The 19,323-nt window shown below is 40.8% G+C and overlaps 1 protein-coding gene across 10 annotated transcripts in view; it reads right to left on the bottom strand.

Annotated features, from left to right (window-relative positions):
• Nucleotides 1-19,323, bottom strand: part of LOC126085091 (zinc finger protein 234-like) — an 80,012-nt gene that overhangs the window by 13,663 nt on the left and 47,026 nt on the right. For 2 of the 10 annotated variants that reach the window (XM_049900086.1, XM_049900085.1), the window contains exons 2-3: nt 3,665-3,743; nt 270-396 (exon numbers count right to left, since the gene is read on the bottom strand). In XM_049900086.1, the coding sequence (XP_049756043.1) occupies nt 270-396; nt 3,665-3,679 (142 nt within the window). In that variant the 5' untranslated portion in view covers nt 3,680-3,743. Of the gene's footprint in view, nt 1-269; nt 397-3,664; nt 3,744-14,057; nt 14,141-14,993; nt 15,349-19,323 lie in introns of those variants that run through there. The other 8 variants (XM_049900093.1, XM_049900091.1, XM_049900087.1 and 5 more) reach the window with 7 other exon arrangements.

Here is a 19,323-nt window from a genome sequence, read left to right on the forward strand (position 1 = left end):
AATATAGGTTGACCTACTTCTAAACCAATGTCTGCTTCCATTAAATCTCCTCCTACTGGCTCTCACACCACAGGTGCAATCTGCTGAAGTTTGTGCTGCAATGTGCTCCTTCCTTCCTAATGAACGCTGATACTTCCTACTGTGTTTTATTTCATAAAAAATTGTAGGTAGTAGAGTCAGTTACCCTAACTCAGGTGACCATTCTAAGACCATTCCAAATCTTGAAAATCTGAAAAGATAAAGATCCTCCAGAGAGAGGCTGTCCTCACCCACTGACACCAGGTTCCTGAAGGTCTCAACCATCACATCTTGATACATCTTCTTTTGGGCAGGGTTCAACAGCCCCAGCTCCTCCTCAGTGAAGACCACAGCCACGTCCTCGAATGTTACCAATTCCTACAATATCAAGCACAAGCATACCTAGTCTAAGAATACTGCCCACTTAAAAAGTCTGGGAGAATGAGGGGAAGTTGTTCCAGATTTGGAGGAACACGAGTCATTGTCTAGATTTCCCAATCCTTCTCCTTCTACCCTCCCAATGCCTTAGACCTTCCTTAGCTTCACCTACAGTGGGGCAGTGAATGAGACTGTATTTTTACTTTGTGCCCTCAGAGTAAAACCCCTAAAACTCGAAATGTTGCCTTCTAAGACAAACACGGTTTACCTTCTGATTCATATCACCAACTGCCTCAGAAAAGATGGTTACTTTATTTTCAATACAATTTGATACCACCCACCATTCTCCTACCACACACACTGCCTCTGGTAGCACTTTTCTTTAATGTTTGAACAACGAATATGGTTTTGGTATCCTGTCTTGGACAGATATGTAGTTAAAAAAAAAAAAAAAAAACTTTTTTTTTTTTTTTTTAATGTAGTACGTCCTCTTAACTCGCAAGACACATGCCACATCCATGAATCTCAACATTCATTGCACTGAGTGGTAGTTACCATGCCTGAGTACATATTCCAATAATCTGTCCCTTGACAGCCAGGTGATCTCGGACAAGTGCCCTTACACGTCTTAGTTTCCTCCTTATATCATAGTTCAATGGTTTGTACAAGTTTCTTTCAAGGATAAACGAGAAAACACATATACGCATCTGTATACACACAGACACACACACGACTTGTAACTATGTGGCACAGAATAAGTGCTTAGTAAAGAATAGCTATTACCATTAGAATTAATTATTACTATAATTGTCACCTATTTCAACCTATTTTATGGCTGCATAGTATTCAAGGTGTGAAATCCAGGTGTGAAACCAAGTCTTTGGTTGGCCTCTGTCCCTGGTTCTTGGGAGGTAGCCTCTAAACCCTAGGAATTTCCTCAGTTACTGTAGAGTATTTGTTATTCCTGATGGCCTCCCCGGACCACACTGGTAGTTTATGCTAACAAGATGACTAAGGATTGGTGCTGGCCACATGAGAAATACCACCACTATGTGATCAGATGTTTGGAGCTTTGACTCACATGGCACCAGCCCAACTTCTAGGATGTGGGCATGACTTGATTTTGAGTTCAATCATGTGGTCTCCATTCAATCAGTCATGACTGTGTAATGAAATCACAACGTTATGAACGTGAAACACAAGTGACATTCCCTGGTTGACAATATTCTTTGTATTGTTACATACTGATGTGTCAGGCGTGTGAACTGTCCTTGAGGATGAGGGAAGCTTCCTGACTGGGGCAGTTCCTAAGCTTACCCTACAACTTTCTATCTTTGACTGGTTTTGACTTAGAACTTTTTGCCATAATAGAACTGGTACAGTAAGTATTGAGCTCTGGAGTCACAGTGGGTAACAGCAACGGCTGCTAACCAAAAGGTTAGCCATTCAAATCCACCAGCCACTGCTTGGAAACCATATGGGGCAGTTCTACTCCATCCTATAGGGTTACTATGAACTGGAATTGACTCGATGGTAACAGGTTTGGTTTTTTTTTTGTTGTTGTTAGTGTTTCTTGAGTTCTGTGATGTATTCTGTGAGGTGGTGCTATCTTAAAATAGAAACAGAAATACCACACGATCCAGCAATCCCACTCCTAGGAATATGTCCTACAGAAATAAAAGCCATCACATGGATAGACATGTATACATCTACATTTACTGCAGCACTGTTTGCAAAAGCAAAAAAATGGCAACAGCCTATGTGCCCATTAAAAGATGAATGAAGAACAAATTCTGGTACATGTACACAATGGAATACTACGCGAAAATCAAGAAAATGATGGATCCGTGAAACATCTCACAACATGGATGACTCCAGAGGGCGTTATGCTGAGTGACACAAGTCAATCATAAAAGGACATATATTGTATGAGACCACTATTATAAAAACTCAAGAAAAGGTTTACACAGAAAGAAATGATTTCTGATGGTTATGAGGAAGGGGAGAGGAAATCACCAACTACACAGTAGATAAGTGTTAACTTTGGTGAAGGAAAAGACAGTACACAATACTGAGGAAGCCAGTACCACTTGGCCAAGGCAAGGCAAGGTCATGGAAGTTCCATAGACACACCCAGACTCCTTGAGGGATGGAATTACTCGGCTGAGGGTTCATCTGGAGGAACACATAACTCAATTGGCATAACATAGTGTATAATGAAAATATTCTACATTCTACTTTGGTGAGTAGTGTCTAGGGTCTTAAAAGCTTTTGAGTAGCCATCTAAGATACTCCACTGGTCTCACCCCGTCTGGAGCAAGGGAGAATGAGAAAACCCCAAAACAAAAGGGAAAGGTAAGTCCAAAGGACTAATGGACCACAGTACCACAGCCTCCACCAGACTGAGTCCAGCACAACTAGATGGTGCCTGGCTACCACCACCAACTGCTCTGACAGAGATTCTCAATAGAGGGTCCTGGACAGAGCTGGGGGAAAATGCAGAACAAAATTCTAACTTGCAGAACAAAAAGACCGCCCTTAGACAAGCCCTTACAAAAAAACAAGACTAAATGGGCACACCAGCCCAGGAGCAAGGAGGAGAAGGCAAGAGGCAACAAGAAAGCTGGTAATGGAGAACCCAAATTGGAGAAGGGGAAAGTGTTGACATGTCATGGGATTGGCAATCAATGTCACAAAACAGTATGTATATTAACTGTTTAATGAGAAACTAATTTGCTCTGTAAACCTTCATTTAAGTATAATAATAAAAAAAAAAAGTAGGAGGGGTTTGAAGGAAAATGGTCTGTAAGCCCCTTCTAGTTTTGGGATGTAAAAAAAGAAAGAAATACAAAAGTACAATTTAATTGGAAAATAATGTAACTAATCTCAAAAACAATGATTGTTTTAAAAAGTAAATGAAAAATGGACAAGTTAAAATTAAATGCATATAGTGAATATAAACACATAAAAGTACATGTAGAAGTATGAGAAAATAAAAACAGCTAATTAGTGAGTAAGGGAGTACTAAAGTGTGAGAACTGCTCATTCCTGATCCTTTTTTTATTCTCATTTTTGAGAAAAAAAAAAAAAAATAAGATAATGGAAAAACAAATAGAAGGTAAGCCAAAGATATAAAGCAAGCACCTGGCAAACAAAAGGTATGCAAATGTCTATTGTTCTCTTTGAAGTTTTACAAGAATAAGAAAGCAAAGAGTGCAATCTGCATAATGAGAAGAATTTTAACAGCAAAAAGGTAAGCAGCACTCACCATGAACGTGCTCATTTTTTCTTCCTACTTCTGGTGACATACAGAGTCCTGAAATACACAGAGTCCTGGGAATGCCGAACTAGGGAAGGAGAAGGAAGACATAAAAAAAGGTGATCAGGGATGTCACTCACCTTCATGGATTCTCACTGTGAATTAGCCAAGCGGCCCTCTCATCTGGGTGACTGCAGCTGCACACGGCCTGATGTACAAACCACGATGTGGACATGAAACGCCCTTGACCTCTTTCAGTCTGGGTTCAGTGAACACTCTGCACAGCTACACAGTGGCCCCCTCAGCAGCTGCCTTGTGGCCCTCAAGGTAGCATTTGAGACAATACACTGAATAAGAGTCAGCTCTGGGGTCAATACATATATGTGAGTTGAAATCCTGATAGGACTCCGCCCTAGCTGTGTCATCTTGAGCAAATTAGTACCAACTCCTTGCCTCAATTCTGTCATCTGTAAAACAGGAAGTAAAAGAGTCCCCACTGACAGGATTGCTGCAAGGGGAAAAACTCTTAGAAGTCTGGGTTCTTACTTCTTCGCAGGTATAAAAAAAAATCACATGATATTCTATAGTAGGCAGTTATCCTTAGAGATTTAACTTCTACCAAAGGAACGTGGTCAGATACATGGGCTTCTGATGTGACTGCTGCTAAGTGAAGGTCCCATTTGTCCTCTGAAAACTCTGTTAAACAGGCCTGTGTTCTGTAACACTGTTCTTAATAATAACACATAAACTGGCATAGACAATTACTTTCTAAAAGGTTTGAATTTTTTGCATTATGCAAAAAGGTCCTAAAAAAGACCCTTTAAAACACCTAAAAACCTGCAACACTAATGCTGGCAAATCTTATAGTATCCCTGAAAGTTCTCAACTAAGATTATGCATTTCTTTGATAAAACTAATTAAAACATGAAGGAATAAAATACATCAACATGTGTGGAGAAAAATAAAACACATTAGTTTTTATTAAAAACACAAGATTCTGGAAAGAAACAGTTTGATGAAGCCAGTCTGGAAAACAGTTTGGCAGTGTCATGGATTGACTCGTGTCCCCCCCAAATATGTGTCAATTTGGTTAGGCCATGATTCCCAGTATTGTGTAGCTGTCCTCCATTTTGTGATTTTTCCTATGAGTTATAAATCATAATCTCTGCCTGTGGTTAAAGAGGATTAGGGTGGGACATAACACCCTTGCTCAGGTCACATTGTGGATCCAATGTAAAGGGAGTTTCCCTGGGATGTGGCCCGCACCACCTTTTATCTTACAAGAGATAAAAAGACAGAGAAGCAAGCAGAGAGTTGGGGACCTCATATCATCAAGAAAGCAGTGCCGGGAGCAGTGCGCATCCTTTGGACCCAGGGTTGCTGTGCAGAGAAGCTCCTAGTCCAGGGGAAGATTAATGACAAAGACTTTCCTCCAGAGCCGACAGAGACAGAAAGTCTTCCCCTGGTGCTGATACCCTGAACTTGGACTTCCAGTCTACTAGAGTGTGAGAAAATTTCTCTTTGTTAAAGCCATCCACGTGTGGTATTTCTGTTAGAGTGGCACTAGATGACTAAGACAGGCAGTTTCTCAAGAAGTTAAACTTGAAACTACCACTCAACCTAGCAATTCCCTGCCTAGGTATCTACCCAGCGAGCCTGAAAACACATGTCTATTTAAAGACTTGTCCATATAAAGGACTTGCATGTGTATATTGATAGCACCATTAATCATAAAAGCCCAAAACTGAAAATAAGAGTGGGTTCTGAGTCCACACTGATATAAAATGTACATCTGAATTAATTATAAATAGGGTTGAGGAAGTTGGTTTTTACAGTAGCATTCCCAATAATAAATGTATCTCCCCAAAATTAATTATCTACGAAAGATAAAATAGTAACTTTTCAGTACAGAATTCTGACGGACATCACCTTAAGCCAAGTGAACAAAACTGAGATCACCAATATCAGGACAAACTCACATCCCTTGCCTCTTGACGTGTTTCACTGAAAAGACACTGCACCACTTCTTTTGTATCACTGCCAATAAGGCATCATCTGAACTGAAACATGATAAATGCCTTATAATTCCCAAAAGAAGGCCTTTCTCTAAAATACTTGCCCATACTTTCTAAAAAACAACAAGAAAAAAAAAATCATTCTAGATGAAAGCTTACAGAAACATGACAACTAAAGGTAATGCATAAATTACGCCCTAAACAGGGAGAAAAACCTTTATAAAAGACTTATTTGGGGATAAAAGAACAAATTTAAATATGGATTGTGGATTAGGTAACAGTATGACTAATATCTAAGCAATAACACTATTAACTACTTTTATCTATTATAACATTTTAAAGCATCTAGTATATTATGCTGTGACAAACTGGTCGTTTAACAGTCGAACACTTGCTTTCCATGCAGAAGACCTGGGTTTGATTTCCACGAAATACGCCTCACATACAACTACCAACCTATGACGCTGAACTGGTTTCAGCAGACCTTCTAGACTAAGACTGACTAAATGTAAAGGCCTGGTGATTTGCTTCTGAAAATCCGCCAATGAAAACATTGTCAGATCCACAACAAATCAGGGGAATGGCACACGACTGTGTAGTATGTCATTTCGTTGTGCAGCTACCAAAAATATATCCTGCTAAAACCTTACAACCAGCCCCCTTAGTTGTCTCTTACAATAGCATCCCACCATTCCCTGCTATGTGTGGGCTTCCTTGCTGCAGTAAGATAAACAACCTGTCTTTGATTCCAGGAATACTCCTGATGGCACTTGGCTGATGGTTATCAACAAAGCAAAGAAGTGTAAACAACTGGTGAATCTGGGCATAGAGTATACGAGAGGTCCTTATACTCTTTTTGCAACTTTCCCAATGGTTTGAAATTATATAAAAATAAAACATTAAAAAAATCAGGAGGTCTAACACCCAATCCTGATAGAAACTCTCAATAAAATGGGTAAAGAAGGGAAATTCCTCTACATAATAAAAGGCACCTATACTAAACCAACAGCCAACATCATTCTTAATGGAGAGAGGCTGAAAACATTCTCCTTGAGAACAGGAACATGACAAGGATGCCCTTTATCACCACTCCTATTTAACACTGAGCTAGAAGTCCTAGCTAGAACAATAAGGCAAGAAAAAGAAATAAAGGGCATTTGAGTTGGTAAGGAAGAAGTAACACTGTCCCTATTTGAGGATGATATGATAGTATATATAAAAAACCCAAAAAACTCCACAAAAAAACCACTGGAACTAACAGAAAGATTCAGCAGAGTAGCAGGATACAAGATAAACATACAAAAATCAGTTGGATTCCTATACACCGATAAAGAGAACCATAAAATCAGGAAAACAATACCATTTATAATAGCCCCTAAAAAAAATAAAATACTTAGGAATAAATCTAACGAGGGATGCAAAAGACCTATACAAAGGAAACTACAAAATACTGCTGTCAATTCCTGAGGGAGCAGGAGGCCAATGGGATACAGACCCCAAATTCTCATAAAAAGACCATACCTAATGATATGAATGTGACTAGAGGAATCCCAGAGACAATGCTCCCCAGAACTTCTGATGGCACAGGACAGGAACCATCCCCGAAGACAAATCATCAGGCATGAAAAGGACTGGTCAGCGGGGGGGTGGGGGAGAGAGATGCTGATGAAGAGTGAGCTAATTAAATTAGGTGGACACTGGAGAGAGTGTTGGCAACTCTTGACTGGAGGGGGGATGGGAAGATAGAGAGGGAAGATGGCAAAATTGGCACGAAACGAGAGACTGAAAGGGCTGACTCAATAGGGGGAGAGCAAGTGGGAGAAGGGAGCAAGATGTATGTAAACCTACATGTGACAGACTGATTGGAATGGTAAATGTTCACTTGAAGCTTAATAAAAATTAATTAAAAAAAAATACTACTGTAAGAAAACAGAACTACATAAAATGGAAAAACATACCATGCTCATGGATAGGTAGACTTAACATAGTGAAAATGTCAATTCTACACAAAGCAATCTACAAATACAATGCAATCCCAATTCAAATACCAACAGCATTATTTAAAGAGATAAAAAACTAATCATTAACTTTAGGGAAAGGGAAGAGGCCCCGGATAAGTAAAGCATTACTGAAAAGAAGAATCAAGTAGGAGGATTCACATTATCTGACCTCAAAACCTACCATACAGCTACGGTAGTCAAAACTGCCTGGCACTGGTACAACAATGGAACAGAATTGAGGACCCAGATGTAAATCCATCCACCGACAGTCACCTCATCTTCAAGAAGGGCCCAAAGAACATCAAATAAGGAAAAGACAGTCGTTTTAACAAACAGTGCAGGCAAAACTAGATGTCTACCTGCAAAAAAAACCCAGGACCTATACCTCACACCATACACAGAAACTAATTCAAAATGAATCAAAGACCTAAATATAAAACGAAAAACTATAAAGACCATAAAAATGCTAGAGGCCCTAATACACGGCATTAACAGGATATAAACCATGACTAACAACACACAAACTCTGGAAGATAAGCTAGATAACTGGAATCTTCTAAAAATTAAACACGTATGCTCATCAAAAGACTTCACCAAAAGAGTAAAAAGAGAACCTACAGACTGGGGAAAAAAAACTGGCTATGAAAAATCCGACAAAGATCCAATTCTAAAATCTACAAGAAAACCCAACACCTCTACAACAGACAAATAATCCACTTAAAAAATGAGCAAAGGATATGAACAGACACTTTACCAAAGACATTCAAGCAGCTAACAGACACATGAGGAAATGCTGGCAATCACTAGTCATTAGAGAAATGCAAATCAAAACCACAATGAGATACCATCTTGACCTGACATTACTAGCAGGAATCAAAAAAACAGCAAATAACAAACATTGGAGAGGCCGCAGGAGATTGGAACTCTTACGCCCTGCTGGTGGGACTGCAAAATGGTACAACCATTTTGGAAAACGATATGGCACTTCCTTAGAGAGCTAGAAATAGAAATACCATATGATTCAGCAATCCCACTCCTAGGAATACAACCTAGAGAAATAAAAGCCATGACACGAATAGACATATGCACACCCATGTTTACTGCAGCATTGTTCACAATGGCAAAAAGATGGAAACAACCCAGATGCCCATCAACAGATGAATGGGTCAACAAACTATGGTACCTACACAGAACGGAGTACTGTTGTTGTCGTTAGATGCTGTCAAGTTGATTCTGACTCATAGTACAACAGAACGAAACACTGCCCGGTCCTGCACCATCCTTACAATCGTTATGCTCGAGCTCATTGTTGCAGCCACTGTGTCAATGCACCTTGCTGACGGTCTTCCTCTTTTCCGCTGACCCTGTATTCTGCCAAGCATGATATCCTTCTCCAGGGACTGATCCCTCCTGACAACACGTCCGAAGTATGTACGGTGCAGTCTCACCATCCTTGCTTCTAAGGAGCATTCTGGTTGTACTTCTTCTAAGACAGATTTGTTTGTTCTTTTGGCAGTCCATGGTACATTCAATATTCTTCAGCAACACAATTCAAAGGCGTCAATTCTTCTTCGGTCTTCCTTATTCATTGTCCAGCTTTCACATGCATATGATGCGATTGAAAATGCCATGGCTTGGGTCAGGTGCATCTTTGCTCTTCAACACTTTAAAGAGCTCCTTTGCAGCAGATTTACCCAATGCAGTTCGTCTTTTGATTTCTTGACTGCTGCTTCCGTGGCTGTTAATTGTGGATCCAAGTAAAATGAAATCCTTGACAACTTCAATCTTTTCTCCGTTTATCATGATGTTGCTCGTTGGTCCAGTTATGAGGATTTGTTTTCTTTATGTTGAGGTACAATCCATACTGAAGGCTAATGATCTTCCTTAGTAAGTGCTTCAAGTCTTTTTCACTTTCAGCAAGCAAGGTTGTGTCATCTGCATAATGCAGGTTGTTAATGAGTACTACTCAGCGATAAAGATGAATGATGAACCTGCAAAGCATCTCACAACATGGATGTATCTGGAGGGCATTATGCTGAGTGAAATAGGTCAATGACAAAAGGACATATATTACATGAGACCACTACTATAGAAACTCATGAAGACGTTTACACACAAAAAGAAACAATCTTTGATGGTTACGAGGAAGAGGAGGGATGAAGAGGGGGAAAACAGTAAATAGACAATAGATTAGTGGTATCTTTGGTGAAGGGTAAGACACTATACAATACTGGGGAAGCCAGCACAACTTGTCCAAAGCAAGGTCAAGGAAGCTGCGTAGACACATCCAAACTCCGAGGGGCTGAATTACTGGGCCGAGGGCTGCAGGGACCATGGTCTTGGGGAACATATAGCTCAGTTAGCATAACATAGTTTATAAAGAAAATGTTCTACATTCTACTTTGGTGAGTAGCATCTGGGGTCTTAAAAGCTTGTGAGCGGCCATCCAAGATTCTCCACTGGTCTCAACCTGTCTGAAGCAAGGGACAATGAAGAAAACCAAAGACACAAGGGAAAGATTAGTGCAAAGTACTAATGGACCACAACTGCCACAGCCTCCAACAGACTGGGTCCAGCACAACCAGATGGTGCTCGGCTACCACCACTGACCGCTCTGACAGGGATCAAAACAGAGGGTCCTGGACAGAGCTAGAGAACAATGTAGGACAAAATTCAAACTCACCAAAAAAAAAAAAAAAACAGACTTACTTGTCTGACGGAGACTGGAGAAACGCCAAGAGTATGGACCCCGAACATCCTTTTAACTCAGTTATGAAGTCACTCCTGGGGCTCACCGTTCAGCCAAAGATAAGACAAGCCCATAAAACAAAACAAGACTAACTGGGCGCACCAGCCCAGGGGCAAGACAAGGAGGCAGCAGTGGACAGGAAAGCTGCTAACAGGGAACCCAAGGTGGCGAAGGCGAGAGTGTTGATGTGGCATGGGGTTGGCGACCAGTGTCACAAAACAATACGCATAGTGATCATTCAATGAGAAGCTAGTTTGTTCTGTAAACCTTCGTCTAAAGTACAAATTAAAAAAATTGCTATTAAAAAATAAATGAGATTAAAAAATCAGGAAGTACTCTTAGAAATTACAATAGTAATGATAATGATGATGATGATAATATATAAAAAAATAGCAGTAGTTTTTCTTGGGGGTATTTGGAAATATCCATAGTTATAAAACATAAGAGGATGAAAAAAAAAAAAAGATTGCAGCCAAGAAATCCTTTGGAACGGTTCTCGGTAACACATGGGGTCCCCTAAGTCACAAATCAACAACAATAAAAAATCAACAAGCCCTCACAGGAAACACAGGTTAAGGCCACTGTGGGCCCTTCTTCTAATAATGCGGCACAGCCACAACTGCCTAAGAAATAATCAGAACACTGGATGGAGCAGCCTGGCAGAAAGCCAGAGTTAGCCTGTGGTGGATGGTCTGGGAGGAACCCTGCCTTGAAACACCCACATTCTCAGTAAGTTTGATACCACACTTCAGTACTGCCTGCACTCTGACCAACAGATTGTCAAATGTTGGTTGGCATCACTTATCTCACCAGAAAAATTGGGATAATGTTATTGCTATTTCCTAGGCACATTCTCCCTGCAACAGGCCCCCAGGCTGCAGAAGACTCAGAACTTCCTGGGTAATTTTTTATATTTTAAAGTCTATATAAAGTGGTACATCTTTACAAAAAAAAAGGGGGGGGGGGACATGATGTAAAGAATGATATCTATTTTTTGAAATGTTTATATATAAATGAATATACAACGATTCACAAAGATCCACTATAAAGAAATGCATCGCAAGTTTTACAGCTGCTATCTTTATATTCTGCAGTCATACTAAAAAAAATAGGTAACTATAAATATTGTTTTCTCTGCTTATTTCTGTATTTTCTGAATTCTCCACAATCATATGGTTCCATAAGAACATAAAACAGCTTTTCCACTAGTCTGTTCCACTTCACGATGTATATTAGACAGCCATGGCGCCCCGTCCAAACAGCGTGATCCTGAAGCACCACTTCCAGAAGGATGGGCAGCGGCACACCACCTGCCACACGGGTCAACCAGCCAGGGCGGAAGACCTGCAGTGCGGAAGAACCCGACAAGCAAAAGGCCCCAGCACCGGTTCCGCTCCCTGCATCCCGATCGACCCACCCATAGTGTGGTGACACACAATGCGGGATTACACCAAAGTCTGAGCTGCCCGGGGCTTCAGCTTGGAAGAGCTATGGGTGGCCAGCACCCACAAGATGGTGGCCCAGAACACTGGGATCTTTGTGGATCCGCGAGGGCGGAACAATCCCAAGCCCACGGAGTTCCTGCAGCCCAACATGCAGCAACTCAAAGAGTATCTCTGTAAGCTCATCCTCTTCCCCCGGAAGCTGTCAGTCCCTCCCCTCTCCCCAAGTAGGGAAACTGTTCTACACAGGAACTCAAATTCCCACTCAGCTGACAGGGCCGCAAATGCCCACACAGAACGTCTACAAGGACACATTCTGAGTCATCATGCGGGAAGATAAAGACTTCACGATGTCTGACCGTCTCCGCATGGTCCGTGCCAATGCTCAGTTCTTCGGGATTCACACAAAGAGGGTCAAGCAGGGCCGCAGAGTAGGATGTGAAGGAGAAAAAGTAAACCTGTCAGGGACCTTTAATAAAACAGCAGGAAAGCCTCTTAAAAAAACAAAAATTCTTTGGAATCAAATAAAATAGTTGAGAATGATTTTTAAATGTTCACAGAGAAGTTCAAGCCCATGAGCCTTGCCTTGAAGGTACAACCAACTTGATTCCAGCCAGTTCTCTGTGGCTCATGGAGACTACATCCCAGTGATAATGAGCTCAGGGTCTGGTCTCAGGCTGTTGAGGTTCCAATCTCAGCTCCACTTCCTATTAGTTGGGTGACTATGGGTAAATGACTCACCTTTAAAATAGCAAAAAGCAGTACCACTTCATACAGCCATGGTGTGAAATTATGTAGTGTTAAAAATAATCAAAACTCAAAGAAACTGAAATATAAGGTTTACTCAGAGCAGTTTTTCTATATGCACAGAGACCAGTTTGATTCCAGAGAAAGCAAATGGCTCCAAGTCAGTCAGTTATAGTGAGGCTTATGAAGAGAAGAGGAGACAAAAGACTAGAACATCAAATACTGGCCAGTCTCAACATAACTGACTGAACTGTGGCCTCGACTTTTACTGAGAGTAAAGAATATCAGGTCACAAGGCCTTCCATCCAACTTCAGTCATGCCTTTTGAAATTCAAACTTAGTAAGCCTGGTTGAGAACAGGAAAGAAAATAATAGCAGCTCTGGGTAAAAGAAAAGCCACTGGGAGAATGAAATTTGGTTTGGAATATCTTTACAGTGAATGTTTGGTTTGGTGGATAAAAAAATTAAAATCACAGTAGGATGTCTGTTATCAATATTTCTCTTTGACAGTACTAATTTATACAAAACCCTTAGAATGGAACTTAACAACTAAATTTTAACCCATGCCAGAGTGCATGTTACACGCTGTACATGTGAAAATCTTTGTGGAAGAAGAACCCTAAGCCCTTCTCAAGTAGGGCTCTACCACCAGAGTAGCGAAGGCATCACTGCCTCCACCTCTGAGCAGTCCTTTCGGAAAAGTGGGGGCTGGAGAAAGAAAGGAAGCTGTGAATTACAATGATTGCTCACTGTCCCCTACACACCACAGTTCATTCTCCTCACTCTGACCAGCTGGAAGCAACTCCCTCCTTCCTAAGGAAAGAGGTCAGAGGGGATCCAGGAAGATCCCACTTCCTGCAGGACTCAAAGACAAAGGCCAGGGCCACTGCGGTCAGAGCTCTGACTTCACCTCTGAGTCAACGTGTTAAAACAAATAAAGAACAAAGAAATGAAGACATACAGGGTTCATTCCAGCACTTAATCCCTATGCACACAGAAGACTCCTCTGTTTAAGAAAAAAAGGAGGGCCCAAAGTGGGACAGTTAAAATTACGTTCTTTTTTTTAAATTGTGGTTAAAATATACACATAAAAACATTCGACAATACACCAACCTCCACATTTACAACTCACTATCATTGATTTTTTTATTTATCATTGATTACGGAGCCCTGGTGTCCAAGTGGTTAAGAGCTAGGGGCTGCTAACCAAAAGGTCGGCAGTTCGAATCCACCAGCTGCTCTTTGGAAACCCTATGGGGCAGTTCTACTCTGTCCTATAGAGTCACCATAAGTCGGAATCAACTACATAGCAAAGAGTTTGGTTTTGGTTTTATCACTGATTATAGGTTTTTAAGAAGACGACAGGTTAATACAATATAAAATATTTTTGTTTACCTTAAACCGGTTTGAACCACACCCCTTTTCTGAGAACAGATGGTATCAGCTTACCAAGAGGTCTCTGGCCTGGCCAACCCCCATTCCTTTGCACAGTTCCTCAAGCACAGTCTGGAGGATTTAAAACAATAAAGCACCTGAAATGCACAAGAAATTTTAAAGGCCTAGGATTGTCCTCTCAGGAAACAAGGGCAAAGGCTAATTTACTTTTTGGTGAATTTAAATTCTTTGCACAAACTTTCAACGAGGTTTTGGTTAACCTATGTATGTCTTATTACACAGGGGTTTGCGAAGGAAGACTTAATCACTCTGTCCATCGGGGCCTCTGTTTCCCAATTATTAACCGGGACCCTAGAGGAGCGCTTCTCAGGAAATGAAATAACTAGTACCAACAACCAGAAGGTCGCCATGAGTCGGAATCAGCACGTCCTTTGCAACGGGGTTTTTATGGGTAACAATGAGATATCACCATTCATCACGTGCAGGAATTGTTTTAAGATTTTAATTTACACTACGTCTTTTTAATTCTCAAAACAATTCTGTTACGAAAGTACTTGTTGTTTGCCTTTAAGTCGATCCAGACTCACAGCGTCTACAACACAGAGTAGAGCTGCCCACAGGGTTTTCTAGGCTGTAATCTTGACGACAGCAGATAGATTTGCACCAGGTCTTTTCTCCCGCGGAGCAGCTGGTGGGTTTGAACTCCCTACTTTTCAGTTAGCAGCCTAACACTGCGTCTCCACGCCCCTTCAAGAAACTACTAATATCCCCTTTTTACGTAACTGCGACGGAGACACACAGAAACGAAGTAACACGCCCAATGCTGTACGGAGAGGAACTGGCAGCGCGTGTGCAAACGGAGGAAAGCGGACTGCGGAGCTGAGAGCCCAGGAGACCCTCAAATAAGGCGAGGCACGACCCCAGCCGGTCACCAACCGGAATCGCCCCAAACGGAAAAGTCGCGTGAGAATAGTGAACCGCCGCCCTCACCTTTCAAACCTCCGTTTTAATGGTGATTTCTCTCCTGTAAATCGATGTGCTCCTCGTTGCTGGTCTCAAACGTGGGTCCAGAGAGTTTGGAATGGTCCGGGAACAGACGACGAAATACCCACTACAGAAAAAAACATAACAAGAACCTCACACTGCTGGAGCGGAAGTACCCGTAATTGCTCACAGCTTCTGGACTACATTTCCCAGAATTCCGCAGAATTGCATGCCCGAGCGGAAGTGCCCGGGAATCACGGGGGAATGCCAGCTGTAGTGGATCTGGGTTGGAAGAAGAATCAGTAACTACGTGCCTTATGCAGATGAGACAACCTTGCTTGCTGAAAGCAAAGAGGACTTGAAACACCTGCTGATGAAGATCAAAGGCCACAGCTTTCAGTATGGATTACACCTCAACATAAAGAAAACAAAAATCCTCACAACTGAGCCAGTAAGCAACATCATGATAAACCAAGAGGAGATGAATGCTGTGAAGATTTCATTTTACCTGGATTTACAATCAACACCCATGGAAGCAGCAGTCAAGAAATCAGAAGACACCAGCCGTTTGGTGGGGAAAATGCATAGCAGTCTACTTCCAATAAGATTGCAGCCTTGGAAACCTTATGAGGCAGTTCTACTCTGTATTATAGGGTCATTATTTTTTTTTATGAGTTGGAATAGACTCAGCGGGAATGGGTGGGTATATAAAGCACTGGGCTAGCAGATGGTTCTCAAGTAGCACCTTATCATACTTTTCAAATTGTCCTTTGTCTATTTAAAATACCTCCAAAATATACAAAGATCTCTTAAAACTCAACAGTAAAAAAAAAAACACAAAACCCAGTATAAAATGGACAAAATATCTGAACAGAAACCTTACCAAAGATATAAAAATGTAAAAAAAAAATGCTCAATATCATAAGCCATTTAACCTAAACACACTGCCATTGAGTCGATTCCGACTCATAGCGACCCTGTAGCCATTAGGGAATTGCAAATTAAAAGAACACTGAGATACTACACGCCTATCAGAATGGTAACATTTAAAATGCTGACAACACCAAATGCTGATGGGCATGTGGAGTAACAGAAACTCTTCATTCTTACTAGTCAGAATGCAAAATGGTACAGCTACTTTGGAAGACAGTCTGACAGTTTCTTGCAAAGCAAAATATAGACTTAGGTTCCAGAAATTGTACTCCTGGGTATTTACCTAAATCAGATGAAAACTTATGTTCACAAAAAAATCTGCACATGAATGTTTATAGCAGCTTTCTTTATAGTTGCCAAAAATTGGAAGCAACCAAGATGTTCTTCAATAAAAGAATGAAAAAACAAACTGTGGTACATCCATACAATGGCGTACAATGAGATGAGCTTTCAAGCCACACAAAATGAATAAATGAAAAATAGAGGAAGCTTAGATGCATATTACTGAGTGAAAGAAGCCAGTGTGAAAAGGCTACATACTGTATGATTCCAACTATATGACATTCTGAAAAAGGCAAAACTATAGAGACAGTGAAATAATCAGTGGTTTCCAGGGATTCAGGAGGAAGAGAGAGGAATGAATATATGGAGCATAAGCAATTTTTAGGGCAGTGGAACTATTCTGTATGATACTGGAATGGTGGACACATAACATTATGAATTTAATGAAACTCCTAAGACTGTACAAAAAAAAAGACGCATTGCACTGGGCATATTGGCTGCAAAAGGTCTCTTTAAAGTGCTGAAAAGCAAGGATGTCACCTTGAGGACTAAGGTGGGCCTGACCCAAGCCATGGTATTTTCAATCGCCTCATATGCATGCGAAAGCTGGACAATGAATAAGGAAGACCAAAGAAGAACTGATGCCTTTGAATTGTGTTGGAGAAGAATATTGAATATACCATGGACTGCCAATAGAATGAAGAAATCTGACTTGGCAGAAGTACAACCAGAATGCTCCTTATAAGCAAGGATGGCAAGACTATGTCTCACATACTTTGGACATGTTATCAGGAGGAATCAGTCTCTGGAGAAGGGTATCGTGCTTGGTAAAGTAGACAGTCAGCAAAAAAGAGGAAGACTCTCAGCAAGATGTATTGACACAGTGGCTGCAACAATGGGCCCAAGCTTAGCAACAATTGTGAAGATGGCACAGGACCAGGCAGTGTTTCATTCTGTTGTACATGGGTTCACTATGAGTCAGAACCTACTCCACACCTAAAAACAACAACAGGGGTTCAGTAGAAGACTGAGAGGAAGGTAATGATTAGTATAAGGTGTCCTGGGGGTGCAATGGTCATTTCAAACCCACCCTGACCTTCTGCTCTGCAGAGAAGAACCTGTGATCTGCTCTCAAAAAGGTCACAGCCTAGGAAACACTATGAGGCAGTTCTACTCTGTCACATGGGTTCGCTAGGAGTGGAAAATCAACTGGACGGCACACAACAATGGTTAGCAAAATTTTGACAGTGTGAGGCTACACTTTAAAGAATGGGCGAGGTAGGGTGGTTTGGGAGGGGCATTGAGCACCGAAGAAGGTACCAATGCCCTTTGATACTACAAGTTTGCCAGGAAAAACAACCACTATTTGAGAGGACCTGAAGGCCTCATAGAAAAGCCATCTTCCCCCATGTTGGAGGAGAAAACACCGAATTTCAGAGAAATTAATACATTATCTAACATCTCCAAGCAAACATAACTGCTAAAGACGTTGGTGTTAGCGTCATTCTTGAACCCCGAAAAAACCTATGATTTAATGCAAGAACACTCGAGAGGATTCTGCAGGTGAGGAATGATGTTGTAGTGTTAACTTTTTTTTACCTTCATACTTTTTTAGCTAAAATATCTGCATTCTATTTAGTAATTATAATATGTGTAAATTAAAATGAATTAATGTGGCCCAGCTGGAGCTGGGCTCACAAGGACACATCAACTGGGCCCTGAAGTATAAAGACAATAGATAGAATAATCTTAGAAATATCTTTTAGGGAACCTTTCACAGAAGCCAGAACACAAAAGACTTTCCACTCTTATCTTTTTCTATTAACATTTAAAAAAAAACAAAAAAATTAGTGAATAGAAATTTGTTGGACCAATGAAGACCCTCCTGACTGTTGTTACTGAAACCTGTACCAATGATTGTTAAGAAAGGCAATTCAAAATGTAGGGTGTCAGTTTCTAGCCAATCTGTGAAAACGTGAAGCTTTCAATGGTTTTGCCCATTTGTAATGTTAATATATACTGATGACTCTGTAACCTTCCTTGGACTTGGGCAGACATGGCTGTGGCAGGATGCTTGTCTGTTTTCCCATTCTTTCTTACTCTGTAATATTTCCTTAGACTCAGGCAGACGTAACTCTGGCAACATGCTTTGTCCGCTTCTCAACTTTTGTCCTTTTGAATATATGCCGAATAAAACTTTCTTTTTGCTTTACTAAACTTAGAGATGATTTTTTCCCCTACAACACACTTAAATACTACTTGAAGTTAACCAGATGCTTTTTCTCTCCAGACATACACATCTTCCATCTACAGATTTCTTTTTCTAAAATGAACTCATATAAAAACCTCATGTTGTGTGTCTCTTTTTCTAAACTCAATATAATCTAGATATTTTCCAATGTCAATCACTGAAAGTCTAATTTCTCCCAATCAGTGGCTGCATACTGCTTCATTGAAAAGAGAGAAAATTAAAAAAAAAACAAAACAAAACAAGTAGCCTCTGACATTCAAAAGCTGGCTTGACACTCACCCGGGCTTGACACTCACAGCTAAGTCTTATTATTATCTAATGGGGCATAAATAATCTCACAGGAAACCAACTTCAAAGAAAGTTTCTTTGACACCACGCTAAAGTGAGACAAAACAAGGCCATTTCATAATGTCCTTTAAGCACAAAGATAAAGTCGCTGTGCCTTCACAAGGGAGCCCTGGTGACACAGTGACACAGTGGTTAAAGTGCTCTGCTGCTAGGTCAACATTTCAAACCCACGAGCAGTTGCACAGTAGAAAGACGTGCAGTTCGCTTTCGTAAAGATTTACAGCTTTAGAAACTTACGGGCAGGACTACTCTCTCCTATAGGGTTGCTATGAGTTGGAATTGACTCAGTGGCAGTGGGTCTTTTGGTTTTTGGTGACTTCGCAAAATATCAAACACTCCCTTCTCTTGGCTAAACTAATGACTACTTTACTGGTTACTTTTTCCCAATTACCTTTGCTCTAGTCTGTCCTCCCTACAGATAACATTTATTGAGATACTCAGAATTGTTCCTGCTTCCTGACAGCATCCAATCTAGGTGGAAATCCAGCTTCTTTAGACCTTCCCGCAGATAACTGAAACAAA

Source organism: Elephas maximus, chromosome 11 (genome assembly GCF_024166365.1).
Source record: "Elephas maximus indicus isolate mEleMax1 chromosome 11, mEleMax1 primary haplotype, whole genome shotgun sequence".
Taxonomy (NCBI): domain Eukaryota; kingdom Metazoa; phylum Chordata; class Mammalia; order Proboscidea; family Elephantidae; genus Elephas; species Elephas maximus.